At 42.3% G+C, this 24,157-nt stretch overlaps 1 protein-coding gene across 1 annotated transcript; it reads right to left on the bottom strand.

The window, feature by feature from the left end:
- Nucleotides 1-85: 85 nt before the first annotated feature.
- sptlc1 (serine palmitoyltransferase, long chain base subunit 1) lies at nucleotides 86-15,374 on the bottom strand. Its single transcript, XM_083929973.1, has 15 exons — nucleotides 15,313-15,374; nucleotides 13,105-13,212; nucleotides 12,842-12,936; nucleotides 11,059-11,152; nucleotides 10,886-10,958; nucleotides 10,054-10,186; nucleotides 9,430-9,559; nucleotides 9,134-9,223; nucleotides 6,838-6,945; nucleotides 6,431-6,526; nucleotides 5,185-5,281; nucleotides 4,948-5,002; nucleotides 3,346-3,463; nucleotides 2,829-2,902; nucleotides 86-790 (listed from the first exon to the last, which is right to left on the bottom strand). The coding sequence occupies exons 1-15, from the start codon at nucleotides 15,364-15,366 to the stop codon at nucleotides 697-699; spliced, it is 1,419 nt and encodes a 472-aa protein (XP_083786099.1). The 5' UTR covers nucleotides 15,367-15,374; the 3' UTR covers nucleotides 86-696.
- Between the last annotated feature and the right edge of the window lie 8,783 nt (nucleotides 15,375-24,157).

Here is a 24,157-nt window from a genome sequence, read left to right as displayed (position 1 = left end):
GAAACGGTTGTAAAGTTAAAAACTTGACAAATGATCTCAACATATGCATGGTCATGCCACACAGAAAATAAACACACCATAGCTCACTTTAAATCAGATATATTTACATTTCAGAACAGTCAAGTGGTCAGAATGCAATGAAAAGAGAAATATGTCAACTGAAAAACAAAGAACAAAAAATGCAGGTCTAAAACATTTGTGGTAAAAAAAAACATCAGTGTCATACAAAATCACAACCATCATGTACAGTTCATGTAAATATCTGAACATCTGAAGAAAACAATGAGCACTATGTCCTCTTTGGTCAGTACATAAAAAGCAACAAGTCATTTGGTCTGTGGAGATCAAGTGCAGTTCTCACCTATTAGCAAGTGGGCACCATCCTCACAGCAGGAAACCAACTGCAAACAGTCCTGCAGAAGGCCCACTCTTACATTCATACTAAACAACATATTGTATGATAATGACACATGATGAATGAGAACAAAAAGAGGCAAAAAATTAGAAGGCAAACGAGGCAAGAAGATATAAGCTATATTTGTCAGTAGAGGTACTCATGACACGTTCAGTGTGCAGGGCTCACAGTCTGTGGATGAGTGTCCCCTCACAGTGATGTCCCACCCAGTCCAGTGAGGGGACTCCTGCTAATGCTCCAGTGATGTCTGCGTAGTTTCAGCAGTGACAAACACTAAATGGTCATTTGAGGACAGTTGAAGCAGCCTCTTGGATACAGGACACAGCTTTCTGGATGTCCTCGTCCGTCTGTTCAACGGTGACCACCACTCTGATACTGAGGACACAACAAGGCCAATGTCATTAACACAAATGGATCCATTTAAACATGCTGACACCCATTTCCATAGTAAGTAAGTTCACTGAACATGTTCTACATTAACACACAATCACAAAGCCCTTAGAAGAGTTGAATAATTATAAATTCACTGGAGAACTAACAACATCTCTTTAGGCATACTTTTCTGTCCTTTCACCCTCCCATTAGATGTAAATATGGATTGACAGACAGACCAAATACATGAATTCCATTTGAAAATGCATCTTCTATAAATGTTGCTAAATTACAAATATGAAAATACAAAATACTAATTGCACATTGCAATTTATTTTGGCAGGTGTTAATAATAACTTACTAGCAAGTTTGGCCGGTGATGTAGAATATAAGGCATTACATGCATGATTACAAGCCTCTGTTCTCGGTCATTTATCCCTGTGGTGGTACTTCCTACATTTCCCATGAACGCTGTGCCGTAATGCTACGTGATGACGTTTCATACGCCCATTGGCTTTGCACAGTTTGCAGTGAAACCAGCTTAAGAAACCATGGAAACGAAGGGAGCGTCCAACAGGAAACACAAGGAAGAAGAAAAACGAACAGAGCTGAAGCAGGAAAATAGAGTGAAAGAGGAGGGAGTAAGGTAACGTTAGTAAAGTAAAGTCAAAAGTTCCGATTAAACTAAATGACTAAAGAGGAGGGAGTTAGCTAACGTTAGTAAAGTAAAGTCAAGTCAAAAATTCAGATTAAACTAAATGACTAAAGAGGAGGGAGTTAGCCAACATTAGTAAAGTCAAAAATTCAGATTAAACTAAATGACTAAAGAGGAGGGAGTTAGCTAACGTTAGTAAAGTAAAGTAAAAAGTTCAGATTAAACTAAATGACTAAAGAGGAGGGAGTTAGCTAACGTTAGTAAAGTAAAGTCAAAAGTTCAGATTAAACTAAATGACTAAAGAGGAGGGAGTTAGCCAACATTAGTAAAGTCAAAAATTCAGATTAAACTAAATTACTAAAGAGGAGGGAGTTAGCTAACGTTAGTAAAGTAAAGTGAAGTCAAAAGTTCAGATTAAACTAAATGACTAAAGAGGAGGGAGTTAGCTAACATAGTAAAGTCAAAAATTCAGATTAAACTAAATGACTAAAGAGGAGGGAGTTAGCTAACGTTAGTAAAGTAAAGTCAAAAGTTCAGATTAAACTAAATGACTAAAGAGGAGGGAGTTAGCTAACGTTAGTAAAGTAAAGTCAAAAGTTCAGATTAAACTAAATGACTAAAGAGGAGGGAGTTAGCCAACATTAGTAAAGTCAAAAATTCAGATTAAACTAAATTACTAAAGAGGAGGGAGTTAGCTAATGTTAGTAAAGTCAAGAGTTCAGATTAAATTAAATGTGGCAGTGGTTGGAAAGACTTCTGGGGGCGAGAAAAGGAAAGAGGCAGGGGATGAGGATAACAACAGAGAAACGAAGAAAAGAAAATGTATAACCAAATGGCTGACGGGTCGTGAATGGCTTGTGTTTGATCACAAATATGTTGTCATGTTTTGTCAGGATTGCTGCGGAAGGAAAAACGAATCCCAAGCTTGATATTTTGTTGTATGTATTGTTCTGGATATGTGTTTTTCCTGCCAACAATGTTAATGACCAAATGTATTCAGTGGCACTCATAATTTCTGTTAGTTTCACCGGAAAAATATTTGCCTAGTGGAAATTCTGGTTGACACATTAGCTGGTGATCAAACCCTGGTTTTAACAACAGTGGAGCTCTGTGGCACACTGGCTTTTGATATATTCACTATAAAGGGTTAGTAGACATGTCCACTGTTGGTTTTGGCTCTGCACAGGGGATTTGTTATCTCTTATTCAGTACAACACAGAGGAATCCTTACTGGTGCAGCCACTTGGTTTTAGAAGTCATATAATAGACTGAATGGATATCGTGTGTGTAATCCAGGGACGAGGGTTACTGTTCTACACATGTACGTACAAGAGCACATGTCTACATTATCAAACACTGTAGCCACTGCAATGGAAAGTCCCTTACCTGGGCGAGGGGAGGAAACGCTCCTCTTTGTCCAGGTATCGAGCGAGGGTCAGAGCCACACGTCTTTCCAAACACTGATATGGAAAACATGGAAACTACTATGAGCCAATAACAATAACAATCTCTGTCGTTAAACACCAAATTATATGTCCCCATTCGAATGACAGTTGGTTGGGAAATAACTTTCAAGTACAGTTGAAAATATTAAACAAATGGATGAAATAGAAGGGCATAATATAGTTCACATTTGAAGACACAGAACATGCTAATAATCATCATCTTGTTGTCTGTGTCTTCATTTGATACATTGATGGCATAAAAATGTGTCAAAGCTAAAATCAATGTGTGTGTTGTCAAAATGATCACAACAGGTTCAACTTGGTACTGTAACGCTCCATCTGGACTCATGGACAGTTTCTCACTATTGGAGTCTCAGTGGTCCAGAGGCTCCAGACTCCAAATCCAAATATTCAAATATTAGCTTGTGAGTGGCTTTGCTGGAACAAAGAGGACTTACGTAATCTACAATGGTGCGGAGCAGCTGCATGTCAGAATCTCTGGAGCCTGAACTTTTGTTCAGCTGTAAGTGAAGAGCCGGGGCAAACTGCTCTCCTACCAACTTCAGACCTGGAGTTCTGTCAGACATGAGGAACAACAACAAACATCACATCTAGATCAAGAGAAAGGTTAATGCATGGAGACTTTCAGGGCTGGCACAAATCCATAGGAATACAAATAACATATATTGTTATTTAGTAAGAAAAGCGCCCTAGTGAAGATATCTGTACTCAAAAACATTACATTATTGTGGCACAGCAGTGAAGCATTGAATACAGAGAGCAAAGGGTGGCTTTACTAGTCAATAACTTGTTTTCTTTCCAAATCTTCACACATTCCTTTTCTTGTCGAAAAAAGACAAGCATGTATTTTTTTCCACATGTGCCAACAAGAGTTGGAAAGAAGAAAGAAAGAAAGAAGAAAGAAGAAGAAAGAAAGAAAGAAAGAAAGAAAGAAAGAAAGAAAGAAAGAAAGAAAGAAAGAAAGAAAGAAAGAAAGAAAGAAAGAAAGAAAGAAAGAAAGAAAGAAAGAAAGAAAGAAAGAAAGAAAGAAAGAAAGAAAGAAAGAAAGAAAGAAAGAAAGAAAGAAAGAAAGAAAGAAAGAAAGAAAGAAAGAAAGAAAGAAAGAAAGAAAGAAAGAAAGAAAGAAAGAAAGAAAGAACGAAAGAAAGAAAGAAAGAAAGAACGAAAGAAAGAAAGAACGAAATAATTCCCTCCCTTTTTCCTTTCATGGAAGCTAGGAATAATAAGTCATAGAGTGTGGTCTTTACCTGCTCTACATGTAAAGTGTCTTGAGAGAAGTTTTGTTATGATTTGGCACTGTAGATAAGACTGAACGAAGGAGGAAGGGAAGGATGGTGAGAGGTTTGGTTTAAATAAACCAGATAACTGTTACCAGGTTGACTGATATATACATTTAGAAATGTTGTACAGAGTTGGTTCTCTCAGGGCCCATTGGCTGTCCCCAGGTCATGACATGAGCTCATACATTTTGCTGCAATCATCTCACATTTGGGCATTTCCCCAAGTAAATATGGGCATTCTCTGTGTTAGTTATTTCTTTAAATTCATGGTGTATTTTTATTATACCAGGAAAATATTGATTTCTCAGAGCCTGGTATTTGGGGAACGAGGTGAGGTTGTGACTCTACCTCCTGTCTGTTACACAGAGCACTCTTCAGCTAATAAGGCTGTGTGCAGACCGCCTCCTGGGAGATCACACAATAAGGTAATCATCTTTTGACCAAGTATAAGGCACTGGTGAGACCTGTCACCAAAGCAGTACAAGTGTGTCTGATGAATGTAAAGAGGAACTGAGAGACCACCTGGAGGACACTGTATGGGACTTTCCTCTGTGTGAATCTATAGTAAATAAGGAAATTGGGCTGTTTAGCACCTAGAGAGGGGCCAGACATTCTTAGTAAATTCCCTGTTAGCCTTAGTTTCACCAGTAATTAAGGTTAACAAAGTTAAAGGTGTTTAAATGAAACTTTTAGATCAGTTGACACATAAATAGAGGTCTTTACCAACCCACAGTGACAAACTGATCATAGTGAACTTACCCTTGTAAAGCCTTGTAAACGTGTTTGCACTTTTCCCTCAAGACAGTGAAAATATCTGAAAAACAGATGAAGATAGATGATGAGTGAGACCATACCTGAACACAGAACTACTACTATTAAAACAGATTCCTAACCAGAGGGAATTAGAAATCTCTCGAAATCTAGACCTCTCTACAGTTGAGGAAAATAAATGCCCTCAGAATGGAAAGGTTGAGAGAGAGGAGACAGAGCCTGTACCTGGATCCTCCTCCATGATATTGAGGGCCTCAATGGCAGCAGCAGCCAGCATGGGAGGCAGGGAAGCAGAGAAACAGTAGCCCTGGCCCGACAGACGCTGCGAAACACAACAGAGACCGCTCTTACTTTGGACTCACTGAGATTCAGATTTAGTCTTGCATAGCCAGGCCTATGTGCACTGGAGTGCAGTCCGCCTTCACCACTCTTGCTTGTATTTGGATGGGCTTGCTTGTATTTCTTTAAACCAATTACAATCGTCATGGGCGGCGATAAGCCCGATAAGAGAAGAAGAGGAGAATGCTTGACACCCAGGCTTTATCCCAGCGCAGTACATCTAGTGAGCAAGACTAACAGATAACACACATTTTTTTGAGAATAACTGACGCCGTTCAATTTCACCCACTTAAAGTTCATTTTTAGTAGAAGCGGTAGTTACAGTCCACATGGACAGGTCTGAGCCATTGACTGTATGAAAAATAGACGTAGTCTCTCTGTTGAGGTCCGTTCTCTCAAATTGATCCAACCGTCCTCGCCTACAGGAGTTGCCATCTTGTCAGACTTGACCCCGCCTCATTTCCTCTTACCAAAAAAGGGCATGTATGTGACGTTGGGGGGAGGGACATACACCCATCTGGCTGACGTTTACATCCAAGGAGAAGTGAGGGTCAGAGGCTAGCTGTCACTAAAGAGACCACGCCCCTAATTATTCATAAACTTTAACCTCCAATAAAATAAAAACTAGCCTGGTACAAAAAAAACCACCCCCCTCAGTGTTGTCATGGAGATATTACCTAAACATACAGACTAGAATGTTTTTTTGTCCCAGGCCTTAAACAGGTTTAATGATGCTGTGAAAACGGCCTGTTTAACATGGGGGTCAATGAGAAACTGCTCTGTTATGAAATCTGCCCCTAGTGGACACTCAGAGAACTGCAGTTTTTGGCACTTCCTGATTGGATCACCCAGGAAGTGGCTGTGGTGGGGGCTTGGTCTTTATTTCAGTGACAGTGAAGAGCTATTCTGGATCATGAAATCTGGTTTTGGATACTTCTTAAAGAGCTTTGACGTGTTTTCTAACTGTGTTTGCGATCATCCAGTGGTCCTGAGAAGGAACCACTCTGAGGCCATTTTGAGTATTTTTCTATGTGTTTAAGTATCTGTGTGTCTGCAGCCAGAGAACTGAGAGCAGTTCATGGCAACATGGAAGTTCACCATTTATTTAACTTGGAAATCATTTTGTATTTACCTGATGGTCGATGACAAAGGAGCGTCCGCAGCAGAAGCCTCCGATGGAGGCCACAGCATTCTCCATGTTGGCACTGATCAGATCAATGTCATCGATCTGCATATTGTGCAAATGGTACCATGTTATTATTAAAGAATTGTTGACAATGTAATACTTTATTTGTTTAAGAGAGCAGTCTTCTGAGCATCTTTGCAGAGTCATATTGGTGCCCAATCCACACACACTGTAGAAAGGTCCATTTTCATCCCAGCTCTAAAATTCATTATATCGGTCGCCATATCAGTAACCTGTGACTCTTTCCCCTCTTCAATCTGTCAGGCCCAAAATAGTTCCATTTTTGATCAGATGCTTTGCTTTTTACTGTGCCGAAAAACAGCACGTTTTTATTTAAAGTTGAGTGTACTCACATTGACCCCAAAGTGTTCTGTGACTCCTCGGCCATGCTCCCCCAACACACCGAAGGACATGCTCTCCTCAAGAAAGATCCGCACCTTGTACTTGTACTTCAGTTTCACCTGGAGGTTACAAAATCACAAATGGGCAACAAAGCAGAGGGCTCTACACATATGACAGCCGTGGAGTGCTGGAGTGAGTTTTCCACTTCTGTCAAGCTGACACATACTGCCGATTTTGTTATTGTGAGTAAGAGTAATGGCTGACAGAAATGCTGGAACAGCAGCAGCAAACACATGATCAAGTAATGAGGGAGGGGGACTGTGTAAGTGTAGAATTACTCCAAAAGGACAGAGGCTGATCTGCTGTTGTAAGATCCAATCAATATGGCTCAATGCTGTCAACATCATGTAAACAACTACAGTTCCTTGCTTTTAGACCACTCTTTGGTTGTGCTTCTGGCAAAGGATTCTTCAGATCAGCTGGATATCAGTCTTACTTTGTTAAATGATGTTCAGACACTGTTGTGCCTGAGTTCGCACGCACACACACACACACACACACACACACACACACACACACACACACACACACACACACACACACACACACACACACACACACACACACACACACACACACACACACACACACACACACACACACACACACACACACACACACACACACACACACACACACACACACACACACACACACACACACACACACACACACACACACACACACACACACACACACACACACACACACACACACACACACACACACACACACACACACACACACACACACACACACACACACACACACACACACACACACACACACACACACACACGACCGTGATGTGTCACAGCAAACACAAGACAACTGTTGTTACAATGCAGGTACAAAAACAAACTTTCATGCTTCACTTACAACATAAAATGTGCTGAACATGGTTGGTACTCATCAGTAAATATGCTCTGTGACAATAGTGTTTGGATGAAGCATGAAGTTGTTACATTTTACTTATTTAGCAGCTGGCTAGCTAGCTTGCTAGTTCCACTATGCCCATAATAGAAATTAAGTTGAGCAGCAGGCTGTTGGCCAGTAAAAAGCACCGGTACCGCCGCCTCCTTTGCTGGGAGGAAAGCGGACAGTCAACAACTGCAGAGAGTGGAGATAGAACTTCAGTTGATGGCTGTTGCTACAGTTACTAAAGCTGTGCTACAGCCGTGACATGACTGTGATGTTTTTTGTTGTTGTTGTTCCAATGCCTGTGTGTGATGTTATTGGTTGCGCTTAAGGAGTTTCAGGGCAGAGATCCATTAGGTGTGTTTACATCAGGGTAAAATGTGGCAGCTCAGAAAGTTTCAGGCCACGCCCTCTCAAATGGCCGCTCACTCACCATCTTTCAGTTACAAAAAAAGGCCCCAGAGGGATTTAGGAGACTCTGGAGGTGACGTATCACTCTGAATGGGTTTAGATGATCGAACGGTGATCAACTGATCAGTGATACAGCGATGCGCTGTTCTTTTTCCAAGTGAGAAATACAGACTAGGCATAGTTTTATTTAAGGTGGCCCGTATGATTCACAACATCAACTTATGTACAAGTAACATGGAAGAAAACACTCCACCTTAAATATTCTGGGGGCTGTAAAAGTGTTTGTTGACAGACAGGTTATCACCTCGCTGCAGTACGGTGTATATGTGTGTAAATGGAAGAGAGAGGGGGAGAGAGAGAGAGAGAGAGAGAGAGAGAGAGAGGGAGCATGCAGCAAAGGACTGCAGGTCAGAATCCGACCTGCCCCTGCAGCACTAATTTTAACAAGACTTTGAAAAGATGCTCTTGCACAGATCCATTTCTGTGCTTTGTTCTTCTTCACCACTGGATAAAAGTGTCTACTCTACTTCTTATTGTTGTGGCTTTCTTACTACCACAAGTCACATCCTGCTGAGAGCTACATCCAATCAGCAATCTGGTAAATCTCAGGGAAGAAAAACGGCTGCTGGAGCTTGTCACATGCAAATTAGAGACGAGATAGACCCGCCTCATTCCAGGTATTCAACCTAATGAAAACGCACCTATTGACACTATAGACGCACTGATGTCAGATATGGGTCACTTCAAACATGAATATGAATAGTCTAACAAAAATTTCGGATCAGGGAAAAATCAAGAATTGAGCATTAGCCGGTAATGTGAACGTATCCTAAAACATGTCCCTCTGTGAATCAAAGACATTCGCTTTGTTGTGGAGTGTAATAAGCAGCCTTTGAGATCCATAAGTTCTCTATTTACCAGTTCAGGGAGAGGACAGATGTCTGCAGTGTTGATGTACAGCCCCTCCACTACAATGAACTTCCGGGTGACTCGAGCTTTACGAGGATTCTGCAACAGAAACAAAGTCTGTTAGTATAAGAGACTTTAGTAAGACATATGACATTCATTCAAAATCAGAGTGAGAACAGGACTATGAAAAATAAGATTTGCAGCGCAAATACTCAGGGCTACATTCACAAGCATCAAAGCAAATGGTTCACTGGGACACCCACCCCTAAGCATTATTTTCTCAAACTAAAAAAGCCTGTTCTTACCTTCTGGTCCTCCAGCTCCTGCTCCTTCAGCAGCCTCTCCAGATCCTCCATGTCATTGTGTTTGAAGTATTTGATGAAGCTGCGGGACGCTTGAAGACCCTTCTGGATGGAGAAACAGGCTGCTTCATCCCTGAACACACAACCAAGGACAAAGCACTAAAGTGGGGAACAGAAATCCAAGTCACGCTAAACATATGCACGCTGAAGCTTCAAAGAACTAAGTCTGACAGTAATTCTAGTTTTAAGTCTTTATTTGTTTCAACAACTAAAATGAAGGACTAGGTGGAGGACTAGGTGGAGAGATTATATCTCCACACTGGCCTGGGAACGCCTCAGGATCCCCCAGTTAGAGCTGGTTAATGTGGCCCAGGAAAGGGAAGTTTGGAGTCCCCTGCTAAAGCTGCTGCCCCCGCGACCCGACCCCGGATAAGCGGCTGAAGATGAGATGAGATAAGAACTAAATGAAGCAGTTGTTGGAAATGAAAGTCTTGTTTTCAGGCTCCCTCCAACAATGCTGTTAGAAAATGTATAAAAAGAAAGACGTGCAAGTATACGTTGTTCTTAAGTCTGACACTGGATCCTGCTTTAATATTGCTCTGTACATGTTAGCAGAGGCGGTCTTACACAAAGATGAGGTCCCCCCTCTTGGAGTAGGCTGGGATTGCACTGGCAATGGTTGCAAAGCCATACGAATAGATGATGGCCTCCTCTGTCTTCATGAATTTGGCCAGACGACTCTCCAGCTCCAGGTGAACATCTGGGGGAGAGAAACAACCACGCAGTTCAAACTAATTATATAAGTGTACTTAGAACTTCAAACTAAGTTAATAAGAGTTCTACTTTTGAAACATTTATGTGGAAATAAAACAAACTCATTTTATAACTATTGTCCAAACCACTGTGGCTTAATAACCACTGTGGGAGGGCCCTAATGATGTTGACACAGATCAAATCTTAAAGGTATGTGTCACATTACTGTTGTTCACAATATACCAACTAGCACATAAAGAGAGACAAATAAATAAAAGAAATAAATAAGTAATGCCACAAGCAGCAGTGATTGGGGCTAGGGTTGAAAAATTTGGAGGATTTTCAAAGTTGGAAACTTTCCATGAGAAATAACAGGAACTAATGGGACTAAACAACCATTTTTTTTTAATTACTTTTTTTAATTGTCGGGGTAGGGGGGTGACGAGTAACATTTTACTAACTTCCTTTTTTGTGCGGATGTAGTTTATAAATGAGACCCCAGGTCTGAGCACGGCCACTGTCGGCCTTGGTTGCTGCCACCTGCTGGTCCCACCTCAGTCCTACTCAAGTTGTACCTTTTTACACGATATTCACATTTCAGGAAACCATTACCATATGGTTGGCAGCCTCTGTGTTTGTCTACAGCCTAATATTTTTTCATATATCAGATAGTGGAATGTTCGTAGAAGATGAAAAGCAAACTCACCAAAAGTTCCGTAGAAGCCCCTTGGACCACATGTGCCCACACCATATTTCTTGAGTGATGCTAAAGCTTTTTGCTGTAATGAGAAGGAAAACAAATTCATTAAAAACTCAAAATGAAGGACATTACAAAAAGCACAACTTCAGGAACTAAAGGCTTCAAGAAGAAATACTGACCTTAACCCGCTCATTGTCAAGGAGACCCAGGAAGTTAAACGATGCAAAGTTGATGCACTCTTTTCCATTGATTATGATTTTGTGGCTGGGAGGTCTGTAATGGAAAACAGTGTGTTTAACTGCTCAGCTAACTGTTACACCTGACAACAGCGACAAAACAGCATCTAGTTTTGCATTTTCAGTCTAACTACTATGGTTGTCAAAAGTACCCATACTTCATTACCATGCATTTCAAAACGCTACCATATCCACATTATGGAAATGACCGTATAGGGCTGGACCTGAATAGTTCAATATTCGTTCGTTGGGTAGGTATTTGGTTTTCAATTTTTGTATTGAGATATTCTTTTTTTTACTCAAGCCTTAAAAAAACAAACAAAAAAAAACAACCAATGCCTTTAATCAAACCAAAAGACATGTGTTGCAGCACAGTGTGAGAGTCTTAGATGTGCTTTCTTGTGATTTACGGTCACCTTCCTCTCCTCTCCTCTCCTCTCCTCTCCTCTCCTCTCCTCTCCTCTCCTCTCCTCTCCTCTCCTCTCCTCTCCTCTCCTCTCCTCTCCTCTCCTCTCCTCTCCTCTCCTCTCCTCTCCTCTCCTCTCCTCTCCTCTCCTCTCCTCTCCTCAGCTGGAGCTGGATGCAGCAGGCAGCTGCAGGACAGCCACTAACTTGTTACTCTGCTACCAACATTAGCTGCTCTGTTTCAACAATGTAGGCTTAAAAAGACGTGCATGCGGGCTGAAATTCACTGTGCTGCTTGGAGCAATTATCACTAATTAGCCGCTAATTTGTTAATTCCACTGAAACACATCCGCGCTGTGCGGTCCATCTCAGCCAGGATGAGATATAGCGGAGACACAGAGACATAATTTTTTTTTATAGAAGTTATTAGTTGCCGTTGCCATGTTGGCTTCTGTAAACACAGCTGTGGTGTGATGTCATCAATGATCAACTGCTCATGTGCGTCACTTCAGGAGTGTGAGCTGTTCACACAGCAACATGTAGACAGGCCACATTTAAAGACTCATGTGAACACACAAACAATAAATCAGATTTGAGTAATAAATCAGAATTGTGCATTAAGACCTGCAGGGCGCACTCACACTGTTCATTTATTTCGTGCCCAAGCACGCTTGACGGCTAAAGTCTAGAGCGTTTAACTAGTGTGAGTGCAACCGTACCACGCCCAGGCAGGGCGCCCTTGCCAGCCGCGGCCTGGTTGAGACAGGTGGACTTTTTTAAAGCACAGATGCACTTGTACGGGCACAAGCGTGCGCACGTGTATGAGCACAAGCATTGACGGCGGTTGCTGATGTCTGTTTATATGCGTCTGTTCCCCGTGACGGACATTTAAAAAGATGCATCAGAATGGTTCGCAGTGGTTTGATGCAGAGGTGAAGTACAGATATGGACAGATGAAACGTTCAAAAACACTCAGTCAAAACTAAATCCCAGAGGGGGGATGACATAGAAAAACGCATTCGCGTCGCGGCCCAGATCACAAGTACAAACAGGGGAAGAGGGAGGGGGGGACAATTACCCTAAAGCATGGCGCCCCAAGTCACAATCAAGATATATTGCACAAATGTATCATATTTATTTTAAGACCTATTTTTTCAATTTCATTTTCAATGTTTTTTTCTTGCTTGATATTGTTCTCATATTATCAATAGAGTTCGGTTCAGAACTCAGATTCTTCTTTGAGCGCACATGGATGGACACGTTGACATTTGTCTTCAGACAATATATAAGAAGCAAAAGGGGGGGGGGGCTGTGTGTTTACCCTGTGACAACATCATAGTTGAGCGAGGGATGGTCTTTGGAAACAGGAGGAACAAGAGGCTCTGGCTGCCACTCCTCAATTAGGTCCTCCTTTTCCTGTAACATGGAAACACATGACAGCGGTTTGGTCACTCTCTCTGTCTCTCTCTCTGTCTCTCACACACACTCGCACACTCGCACACACACACACATACGCACGCACGCACGCACACACACACACACACACACACACGCACGCTTTTCCATGCACTTTGCACCGTTTACCTTCTCTGTCAGTTTATAAGTCTCATGAAGTCTGTAGGTCTTAGAGAACAGGAGTCTGATGATCCACAGTATGAGGATCCCCTCCAGAATCAGGTGATAAGCAGGAGCCTTAGAAAGACAGGGACATGAACGTTATGGTGGTTTCACACTGCTGAATGTGGCTGTGGACCACGTATGGTATAATAAAGAGCAGAAATTCCACATCAAATATTTAGAAATCAAGTTTACAAACAAAATCACATCTTTGGGAGGCTGTTGGCTCAGTGATTAGATCAGTGGCCCCTTGTGAAGCAGCTGAAGGTCATTGAGGCAGAGGCCGCAGGTTCGACTCCGAACCAATATATATGCCAATATGTGATACATGCCACAGTTTTGCATGGCTCTAAATGCCTTTGTAATCAATGAAGCAGTCAGGTGCCACCAGGCCATCAGCACACTTTCAGAGAGTCTCTGGAGAAGCTCATATGGTGCAGTGGTTCTTCAACTTTGTCCATGACCAACCACCTCAGTAAAGATCAGGCTCTCTCCAGCCCCACCACTAACACCAGTGTTCACACCACTTAAGTGCAATTATTTCATCTTGCTGCTCATTCCTGTCATATACAGTCATACATATTTGATCTTATACATTTCCTCTACATTGAACTTATCTGATTTAATTTTCTGTGAATCTTATTTGACCTGTATTCTTACAACCTCATATATATTTGACTAAGAGTTTATTGTTTGTTTGTTTTTTTATACTTTCTGTATTTCTTTAGCTAAGAGTTTATTGGTTATCATATACTGTATTTTTTTTTTTACCTCCCTTGTGTTTTTCTAAGCCGCTGGAAACTCAATTTCTTGCGTGGGAGTTCATCCCTAAGGATCAATAAAGAGAAGTCTAAGTCTAAATACAGTAGTTTAGGTTGACACTATTCTGCTACAGGCAGGCAGGTTTACTCCTCATCAGAAGAGTATTTATTGTTGACTGTGTTCAGCCACAGCCACACTGTAGGAAGGATTAGCATCACAACGGACATGTTAGTGTTTTCAAACCAATCTGCTCACTCTCTTCCATCACCGTTTAGCTGGTGACTTATAAACGTGACTATGTAGCAGGCTGATACTGAAACAATGACAGGAAACGTTGAAGTATTTTCTAAGTACTCTATTAATTTAGTAATCAATGTTTCCTTTTTATTATTTTGGAGATTCCTTCAAGTACCCCCAGAGAAAGCCTGAGTACCTCCAGAGAGAGCCTGAGTACCCCCAGAGAAAGCCTGAGTACCCCCAGAGAGAGCTTGAGTACCCCCAGAGAGAGCTTGAGTACCCCCATAGAGAGCTTGAGTACCCCCAGAGAGAGCTTGAGTACCCCCATAGAGAGCTTGAGTACCCCCAGAGAGAGCTTGAGTACCCCCAGAGAGAGCTTGAGTACCTCCAGAGAGAGCTTGAGTACCCCCAGAGAAAGCCTGAGTACCTCCAGAGAGAGCCTGAGTACCCCCAGAGAAAGCCTGAGTACCCCCAGAGAGAGCCTGAGTACCCCCAGAGAGAGCCTGAGTACCCCCAGAGAGAGCCTGAGTACCCCCAGAGAGAGCTTGAGTGCCCCCAGAGAGAGCTTGAGTACCCCCAGAGAGAGCTTGAGCACCCCCAGAGAGAGCTTGAGTACCCCCAGAGAGAGCTTGAGCACCCCCAGAGAGAGCTTGAGCACCCCCAGAGAGAGCTTGAGCACCCCCAGAGAGAGCTTGAGTACCCCCAGAGAGAGCTTGAGTACCCCCAGAGAGAGCCTGAGTACCCCCAGTGGTACACGTACCCCAGTTTGAGAACCAGTGGACTAAATATAGCCTCTTGAAGACTCCACGCTCATTAGAAAAGAAAGCACAAGTTGAAGGCGTCACGAGAATCGCGTTACTCCCATTACTGTATTAATCTTTGCTTCAGTGCTCTGACTCGTGCAGCTAATCCGTTTCCATGACATTTACATTTACATTTACACACAGACAAGGCCGAGCCACCTTCCTTGTTACTCTGTCTGTTAACGTCCCGTGGCCGTCAGTGAACGGGAGCACGGGAGCAGCTGACGGCGGCACCGAGGACCCTCCCTGCCTGAGAAGCTAAACACACAGCCTCGGGCGGTAGTGACAACATCAACGAGGAGGTGAACTTACGAGGAACCCTCGAGTCAACGCCACATTCTGCTCGACAGAGTTGCAGAGAGGATAAACTTACCTCATAAAATGCTTGCACCATTTCCACCAACACCCACTGCTGTCCGGACGCCATGTTGTTGTGATGCTTCCTCCTTCTTCTTCTTCTTCTTCTTCTTCTTCTTTTTTCTGGTTTCATGTAAAATTGCATCTGTGACTTTAGGTGCATAGCGCCTCCTACTGTCCCGGGGTATGAAGCATGATACAGTCTATTGTTATATTCTCCAATATGCTCTCTGCCTGGATTACGGTTCATGAGGTTTAACTCAACAAATGCTTCTGAATACATAAATGAATCAATGCAAAGCACAATACGACCTTTTAAAAAAAAGAATATATTGGCTTTTGACAGTTTGGTTATTCGATTCCATTCCGTGTCAATGCAATGAATACTTCTAGTTTTAACAGATATGTGCTGTGGCCACCAGCTAAGAAGAGGGAATGCATGCACCCCCTCACAGCCTCGCCTGGGGTGAAGGAACAGGTGAGCACAGTTTTCCCAGGGCCTTTATCTGTGAGGTCACTGAAGCCAAGGTGTGGACGAGGTAGTGGTGGTGGTTAGCACTGTCGCCGTACAGTAAAAGGGTTGCCGGTTCGAATTCCTTCTGTGTGGAGCTTGCATGTTCTCTCGTGGGCACTCCAGCTTCCTCCCACAGGCCAAAGAGATGCAGGTGTTAGGTTAATTGATTACCCCAAATTGCTGGGAGTGTGAATAGTTGTCTATATTTGTCTGGTTTCTATGTGCCCTGTAATAGACTGGCCCCACTGGCGCCTCAGTGCCTCCATGGTTGAAAAAGTGCGCTAAAGTACCCTCAATAGTGGCAAAAAATGATTGGGTGCTCTCTATGGTGTCCCTTAATACAATAAATGATGTGCCCTCTAGAGCCAGAATGTGGCAAATCGGAAAACGTGTTGTGGTTAGCTAACAAGGTGCAGACGTTCCTCCCTTTGGTAGCTGACGAACGGGGAATGCGAATTATATATATGTATACCCGTAGTGGAAAAGTGATATAGAGTATAGATACTATACTAATATTAATCAAGGATGAGGACCAATTCATCATACATGATGCATCATAGCTTTTTTTTTTCTTCAACATTTTTTTATTGATTATGCAGACCAGAACACAGAAACAGGTAAAACACATGTACAGTACGTCTGCTTTAAGGTGAAATTAAAAAAAGAAAACCACAGACAAAAACAGAAAAACCCCAACATGACTCCCGCTATCCCTCCCAACAACCCACGTCAGACACGGTCACAATAAAAAACAAACAAGTAACCAAATAACATGTAACAAAAGTAGATAACGTAAGATAAAGTAAATTTTTTAAAAAGGAAAAGAAAGAGAAAAACACACTAAAACTAATAGCAAAAATTATTAACGTCATTCAAAAAAGAGAAAGACAACAAAAAATAAATAAATAAGGGGGGCGGGGGGGATCTCTCCTTCCAGCACTAGGACTAGTGTCAGGAGCAACTGTGATTCTATTGCTTATAAAAGTCAGCAGTGGGTCCCAGGTTTGGAGGGATGCTGTTAAAGATCCCCTCTGTGAAAACTTCAACCTCTCCAGCCGGAGACATTGCAGAATTTCACATATCCAACTATTGTGAGTCGGTGGAGAAACATGTTTCCATTTAAGGAGAATGTTACGTCTGGTGATCAGGGTCAAGGCCACGGCATGTTGTGTAGTGATGGGCAGATTTTTAGACAGAGGGAGCCCAAAAAGAGCAGCCAGGGGATTTGGTTCCAAATTTGTGTTAAGAGCCTGTTTGAGGGTTTGAAATATATCAGACCAAAATTCAGCAAGCTTCAGGCACATCCAGAACATGTGTGTGTGTGGTCGGCTGGGGACTGCTTACAGCGGTCACAAGGGTCACTGTAACTAGTTTAGCATTGGTGAAAAATGGGCTCTGTGAAGCACCTACCACTGTAACAGGCTGTGCCTGGCACAAATTGAAGATGAGTGGACCAGTTTCAGAATGTCCCTCCACTGGACCTCAGTAATGTCTACCCCCAAATCCTTTTCCCATGCATTTTTAGGTGAGGCAGTGAGGACTGAGTTCAGAAGAGCAATCTTATTATAAATGACAGATATCAGTCGTTTGTGTTGTACGTTGAGAGACAGGAATTGGTTCATCTCAACTTCAGGGGGGTGGTTCAGAAAATGTGGGAATTGCTTTTGGATAAAATGTCTCATTTGAAGGTACCAAAAAAAGGCTAGACAGGCTGTATTTGTCCGACATGGATGCAAAGGACGCAAAAACCCCTTCGTCATACAGGTCCTTAAGAGTTTTGAGTCCCTTATCTGACCATATATGGAATGCAGGGTCGGTGCAGGAAGGGAGAAACGCATGATTATTCAAAACTGGGGCAAGGACCAAAGCCCTTTGCAAGCCGTACTGCTTCCTGAACTGGATCCAAATTTGAATGGCATTAACGACAAACGGATTGGATGAGACCTTGTGGGCAGTTATGGGGAGCTGTGAGCAAATCTTAGAGTGCAAAGAGCAGGTGTCTGCCACTTCACCACAGAGCCAATATAAGCCCAGAAAAGTTGTAGCGGAAACTAGGGAGATCTAGTCCACCTTCAGGTTTAGGGAGTTGAAGAATATGTTATTTGATATGGAATGGTTTATTTTGCCGGACAAAGGCGTTAAGTTGTTGGTCCAGGATAGTGAAGAACGATTTGTTAAGACAAATTGGGAGGTGTTTAAAAAGATACAGAAACTTTGGTAAAATTACCATCTTAATAAGATTAACCCGGTCTGCAAGGGACAGGGGGAGGCCTGCCCATCTAGACAAGTCTGACTTGCATTTATCCAATAGCGGCTGGAAGTTCTTTTGAAAAAGTCCCTGAAGGAGCTGGTGATAAACACCCCCAAATACTTGAACCCCTCGTCAGCTGTTTTAAAGGGGAATATGGATTGTGGGAGTGATCTCGCCAAGTTGTTGACAAAGAATAAATCACTTTTCCGAATATCCAATTTATACCCCGATAGGTGTCCAAACTGATTAAGGATTGAGGGGGAGGGTGGTTGTGTGGTTTGAAATAAATAAGAGAAGATCATCGGCATATAAGGAGAGTTTGTGGACCAGGCCGAAACGAGTGATGCCTTCAAACTCATTCTGGCTCGATGGCTTTGTTGACCAACAAGGGTGAGAGCAGACAGCCCTGCTGGGTCCCACGACTGAGAGGGAAATGTGCTAAGCAGACACTGTGTGTTTACAGATGCAGAGGGGGTTACATACAGAAGCTTAACCCAAGAAATAAAATTAGAATCAAAGGCAAATTTCTCCAAAATGAAAAATAGAAAGCCCCACTCTACCCGGTCGAAGGCTTTCTCCGCATCTAGCGCCACTACGACCTCAGTGTTCGAGCCATGTGAGAATATGATGTTGAGCAGCCTCCTGGTGTTGAAGAATGGATGTCTCCCGAATATGAAACCTGTCTGGTCTTGTGAAATTATCGATGACATCACACTTTGGAGGCGGAGGGTGAGGACCTTAGCAAGGATCTTACAATCTATGTTTAAAAGTGAGACCGATCTGTAGCTGTATGATCCAAGTATGATCCATGTCTTTCTTCAGAAGCAATAAAATAGATGCCTCATACAAGGTCGTTGGCAGTCTGCCTTCAGTAAAGGAGTCGTTACACATTCTCACAAGGATGGGAGGAAATAGCATCGAGTACGCCTTAAAGAACTCGACTGTAAAACCGTCGGGACCAGGAGATTTCCTGTTCTGCATAGTCTTGATAGCTTCATGCACCTCCAACAGAGAGATGGGTCTACCGAGCTCCCAATATTTATATCAATCTGAGGGTACAGTGTAGTAATTAGGCTGCATTCAGAAGTATATAATGCGGTGTAAAAATCAGAAACAGACTTGTTGATCATCACTGGGTCAGAAGTGTGGCTACCGTCTGGTAGTTGAATTTTAGAGATTAGCTGGAAGTCTAGAGGGGTGAAGGAGAGATGGAGTAAGTTTCATCGAGTTTTACTAGTTCCTCGCAATTTCCACCACCCTAGCCCGTTCCGCCCCTCTCATTTGGGAAATATAAGATATTACTTGTCCTCGAACAGTAGCTTTAAGGTCTTACCACAGAGTGCCGCTGCTGACATCAGGGGGGTCATTAAACTCTATGTAAGATCGGATTTGAGTCGCAACAAAATCTTTAAAATTACCATGCAAAAATAAGTGTGAACTGAACCTCCACGGTGAACATGGAATTGTATCTCGTGGAAAACTAATGTCAACTGTGATAGAGGCGTGGTCACAAGTGACTATTGGGTTCTCATGCATTCACACAGTCGAGGAGGTTGTTATTGATTAAGAAGAAATCAATTCGGGAGAATGTGTGGTGTACATGGAAAAAAAAGGGAAAGCTTTCCCATGTGGGTTTCTAAACCTCCAGAGATCAGAAATTCCCAGCTGTGATGCTTATGTTTTTACTGTGTGTGCTGAATTGGATAGCGTAACCTGTGTAGGAAAATATCTGTCAAGAGTCAGATCCTGCACCAGGTTAAAGTCTCTGCCTATGATAATGCAATGACTGTCAGCGTTTGGGATTTTGGAGAACAGCCATGTAAAAAACTGTTCATCGTCCCAGGTGGGCGCATAAACCACAACTAAGACCACTGGTGTGTTCTGAATTGTGCCTGGAACTATGACATAGCAGCTGTCAGTATCTAGGATTACATTTGTCGGCTCAAACTGGACCCTTTTATGAATGATGATAGCTGCCCCTCTAACTCTATTTGTAAATTTGGAATGGAATAAGTGGCTCATCCACTCCCTCTTAATACGTAAGGTGTCAGCTGTTTTGAGATGTGTTTCCTGCAGAAACATCACATCCCCCTTAAGATGCTGTAACTGTGTCAGGACCTTATCTATTTTGATCGCTTTGTTCATTCCCTTAGTATTCCAGGAGATCAGACGCACCCCAGTACCTGTCTTTACAGCATTAGCCCTAGGAACAATAATGATAAGTTAGAATGACACTGCATGACCTTAAAGTAATCTGTAGTAGTGGAGGAAGGGTAAAACAGTTTTTTTTTTTAAAGCAGAACAAAAACAACATCAAACAAGACAGTAACAATGTGACCAATCTGAGGGCTACTCCCATAGAAAAAACACATTGGCCCTCATTTATCAATCTTGCGTGAAAACAGGCGCAGATCTGAGCGCAGAATTGGTTGTACGACAGGACACACGTGTGATTTATGAAACATTCGTATCTGACCAATGTCAGCGTACGAATGAGTGGGCCTTGATAAATGCGGTGGCTGATTTTGATCGTCATTAACATGTTACGCCCTAAATATAACACTGGGAAGAAAAGAAACTTTTCCGACACAGAGATCGGCATCCTGACATCCGAGATGGAGCAAAATAAAGATGTGCTTTTTGGCAGTCTTAAGAGTGGAATAAAAGAGGCTTATAAGAACGCTGTATGGAAAAGAATAACGGAGGCAGTCAACCCGAAGCAATGCTCCACTCTGACCCGTGTGCAGGTGTGCTCACTGCTGAGCCTGCGCTCCTGCTCTGTAGCGGGGTTTGCCAGCGGGGTTATTAGGTATTCCGTTAGAGGATAACCTCTGTCACCTAGAAGAACCATACAGAGATGTTAATCATCTGATACCTTGTTTGATTTAATGCAATTTATCGAGGGTAGCCACCAACCGCGGAGATGACTTTGGCTCTGCAGTGCGCCTTCCTGCAGCCGTGCGCCAACAAATCCATTAATTCATCTTCAACCGTTTGTCCCTGTCGGGGTCGCTGGGGGCTGGAGCCGAGCTGTTTTGAAATATAAAAGAATCATGTGTCCCCCCCCCCTGGCCACCTGGCCACCACGTTTAAAAGCGATAGCTGAGCATCACACATCACCTGTACATTTATCGAGTGGTAGTTTTTGCGATTGATGAATGCGTAATCATTCATGGATGGTGCCTTCAGACGCACATGAGTACAATCAATTGCTCCAACCACAATTTTTATTTTTTTTATTCGTTTTAAGAATCCGTTTTGATCTGTTCTTAATATCTGACTGCTTATGCTTAATGACAGCTGAGGTTTGTTCATTATTTTCAGACAGATTTTGCTGTGCTGCACCGCAAATCCACAGGCTCAAATTTGCGTACACGATCTCAGAACAGACGTGAGATTTGATCGTAGCTCACGCTCACGTCCAAATTGATAAATGCCGAAGTTTGCTTGGAAATGGTCTTACGCACGTTTTTCTGCCGTACGTTGGTTTGATAAATGAGGGCCATTCTGAGTTCTCCAGCCTGAACTAACCACTAAACTGAACTTCCGGGGTCTCCTCCCTAAACAAACCTTGACACCTTGACAGCCCCTTAAAGTCACATGAGAATAATAGTAAAGAATAAAACATAGAAATAGTATTAACAATAAGGCCAGAACAGACATTAAATGAATGTGCAGAGGGTGCCAAGATGACATGAGGCAGACAGACGTGAGGGTATTTTTCTACCTCAGCTCAGATGAATAGGATGCATTTATAAAACAATCCACCCTGCGTTAGAATGTGTGCTGTATCGATGCAGGTCACCTCTGCACATCAGACTATAAGAAGTGTCAGGCTTCAGTAAAGCCCTTTGACCAAACAGAGAACAAGAATACTTCAGATGACACTGTGGCGGTGGGTGATCAAAAGTTTAAATAAAGTAAAATTAGGCTGTGAAAGAAATATATAATAACAAACCAAAATCCACATGCAGACGAGCTTCCAGTGCTTGGCACAAAGGCCGAACAAAGACAAACTAAATTCACATAACAGTGTGTGCACGCACAGAAACACAATGAAGAAATAGGAATTTAAAAGCATCAGAAAACACCGGACCGAGGCGATCTAGAAATAATATAAAATATATAAACTCTGGTCAGTCCGGGGCTGTTATAGCACAGCTACACAGTCAGCACCACACCAACTCACGGTTATCCAGACAACATGAAAGCGGCTGAGAGCGGTGAAAGCAACAGCTCTCCCGCGGTCATCAGGGCTCCTCTGTGTGGGTGGATGTTATGAAGGCTTTCGCCTCGGTGACCGTAGAGAGCCTTTTCCTGCCTCCATCCTTCATCGTGATGACCAGCTTCGCAGGAAACAGCAGCGCGGGTCTGAAGCCCAGGTTGTAAAGCTCTGACATCACCTCTCTGTTCTCGGCTGAGAGGGCTGCACGGTGATGCCCCAAGAGGTTAGTAATGGCCGCCATGCTAATCTCGCCACCTGCCTCCTTCCTTTTACAGTCTGTCTGGTCGGATGTGTTGGCATATTTAGGTGGTGAATCCATTAAACAAGACGAATATTACTATTGTTGTGACTTTCTGGGTGCTGAAACGTAAAAACTATCAAAAGTCGCGGGAGCAAGACTCGACCCATGTCTACTCCATCTCAGCCAAACCGAAGTCCACATCATAGCTTTTTGCACACTGGTGGGGCCCCATGTTGTGCAGAATTGTCCGTCACTGTCTGGCCCAATGCCCCCGCGACACTTTAGGGACAAGTAGTTGCAGATGATGGATGGAAGTGACTCGATTAGTGCTGAGGGACCTTTTTCCTTACAATAGTACACCCACCAAGAATAACACAGTAATGACTAGCTTACTAAAGAAATAAAAAATGGAAAGCTATTTTTGTGGTTAAATTTCATTCAATACAATTTTTTCATGGTGCCAAATAATAACAAAAGTTATCAAAGACACTTAACATATAGAGTAGGTAAAGACCACACCCTACGACTTATTTAGGATTTACAGAGACCCAACAATTCCCCCATTAAGCAGCAACAAGTTACACTATCTTTAACAAAAGTAGCAACAAATATTATAGTTATTATATATATTATTAATCCAGCAATCTTGTGCACATAGTGGGGACAAAAACCTTCCCTATAACAGGCAGGAACGTGGAACAGACCCAGCTCTATGGAGGACGGACATCTATCTGCACCGGTTGGGGAGGAAGAAAAGGAGAAAAGGAGAGAGAAAGAGACAAAAGACGGACAGATGGAAAGAGAGACAAAGACAGACACAAAGACAAACAGACAGACACACTTCCAGAGATGCAAGCAACCACAAAAGTAACAGTTACTATAATAATATCTATAGTAATGTGAATATGACTTATATGTTATGGCAGTTAATATAGTAGGATAGTAGAAACAAACACATCTAAGGTGACAGAATATGACAATGATAATAATTATGTTGGTAAATATGATCAATTATGAGTAATGGTAATAACGGCGATACAATTTACAGGACTTCTTGGTTCACTTGTAACATCAGGGTCAGCTGGGAGGTTTCTATGTTGAGAATGGATGAATAGCGCTATTTAATTTTTACCTTTGCCATTTTATTTCATTTTTTTCTGAGTGCTATTGATTTAATTGTAAAATGTCTTGTTGTTGTTATAGTAAAACATTATAGCTACACCAGTTCAGCATGAATGAAGACACACAAGTTATAAAATATCTTTGTTGAAACATTTATTATGAATAATGTGTTATTATAGCAGTGTTTATTGCTAGCACTGTAAAGCCATTATGTGTGGGCAACAAAACCATAAACATACCTTTTGACAGAATCTATGCAAATGATCCTCCACACTGGAATTTACAGAAGTGATTGCATTCACCGCAGGGGGGGAAAATCCATACCTTTAATTATGATTTTGTATCTGATCATTAACATTTCAGCATTAAATATCTCATTAACATGAGATACAGCTCCAATTGTTTTAATAATAAATAATATTAATACATTTTATTCATGGATGCCTTTCAGGACATTTAAGGACACCCATGTACAGAAAAAGAAATAAAGAGAAATAACTTCTACAAT

This window comes from Echiichthys vipera, assembly GCF_963691815.1.
Source record: "Echiichthys vipera genome assembly, chromosome: 16".
NCBI lineage: Eukaryota > Metazoa > Chordata > Actinopteri > Perciformes > Trachinidae > Echiichthys > Echiichthys vipera.
The sequence above is the reverse complement of the archived record's forward strand: the minus strand, read 5'-3'. Positions and strand labels throughout refer to the sequence as shown.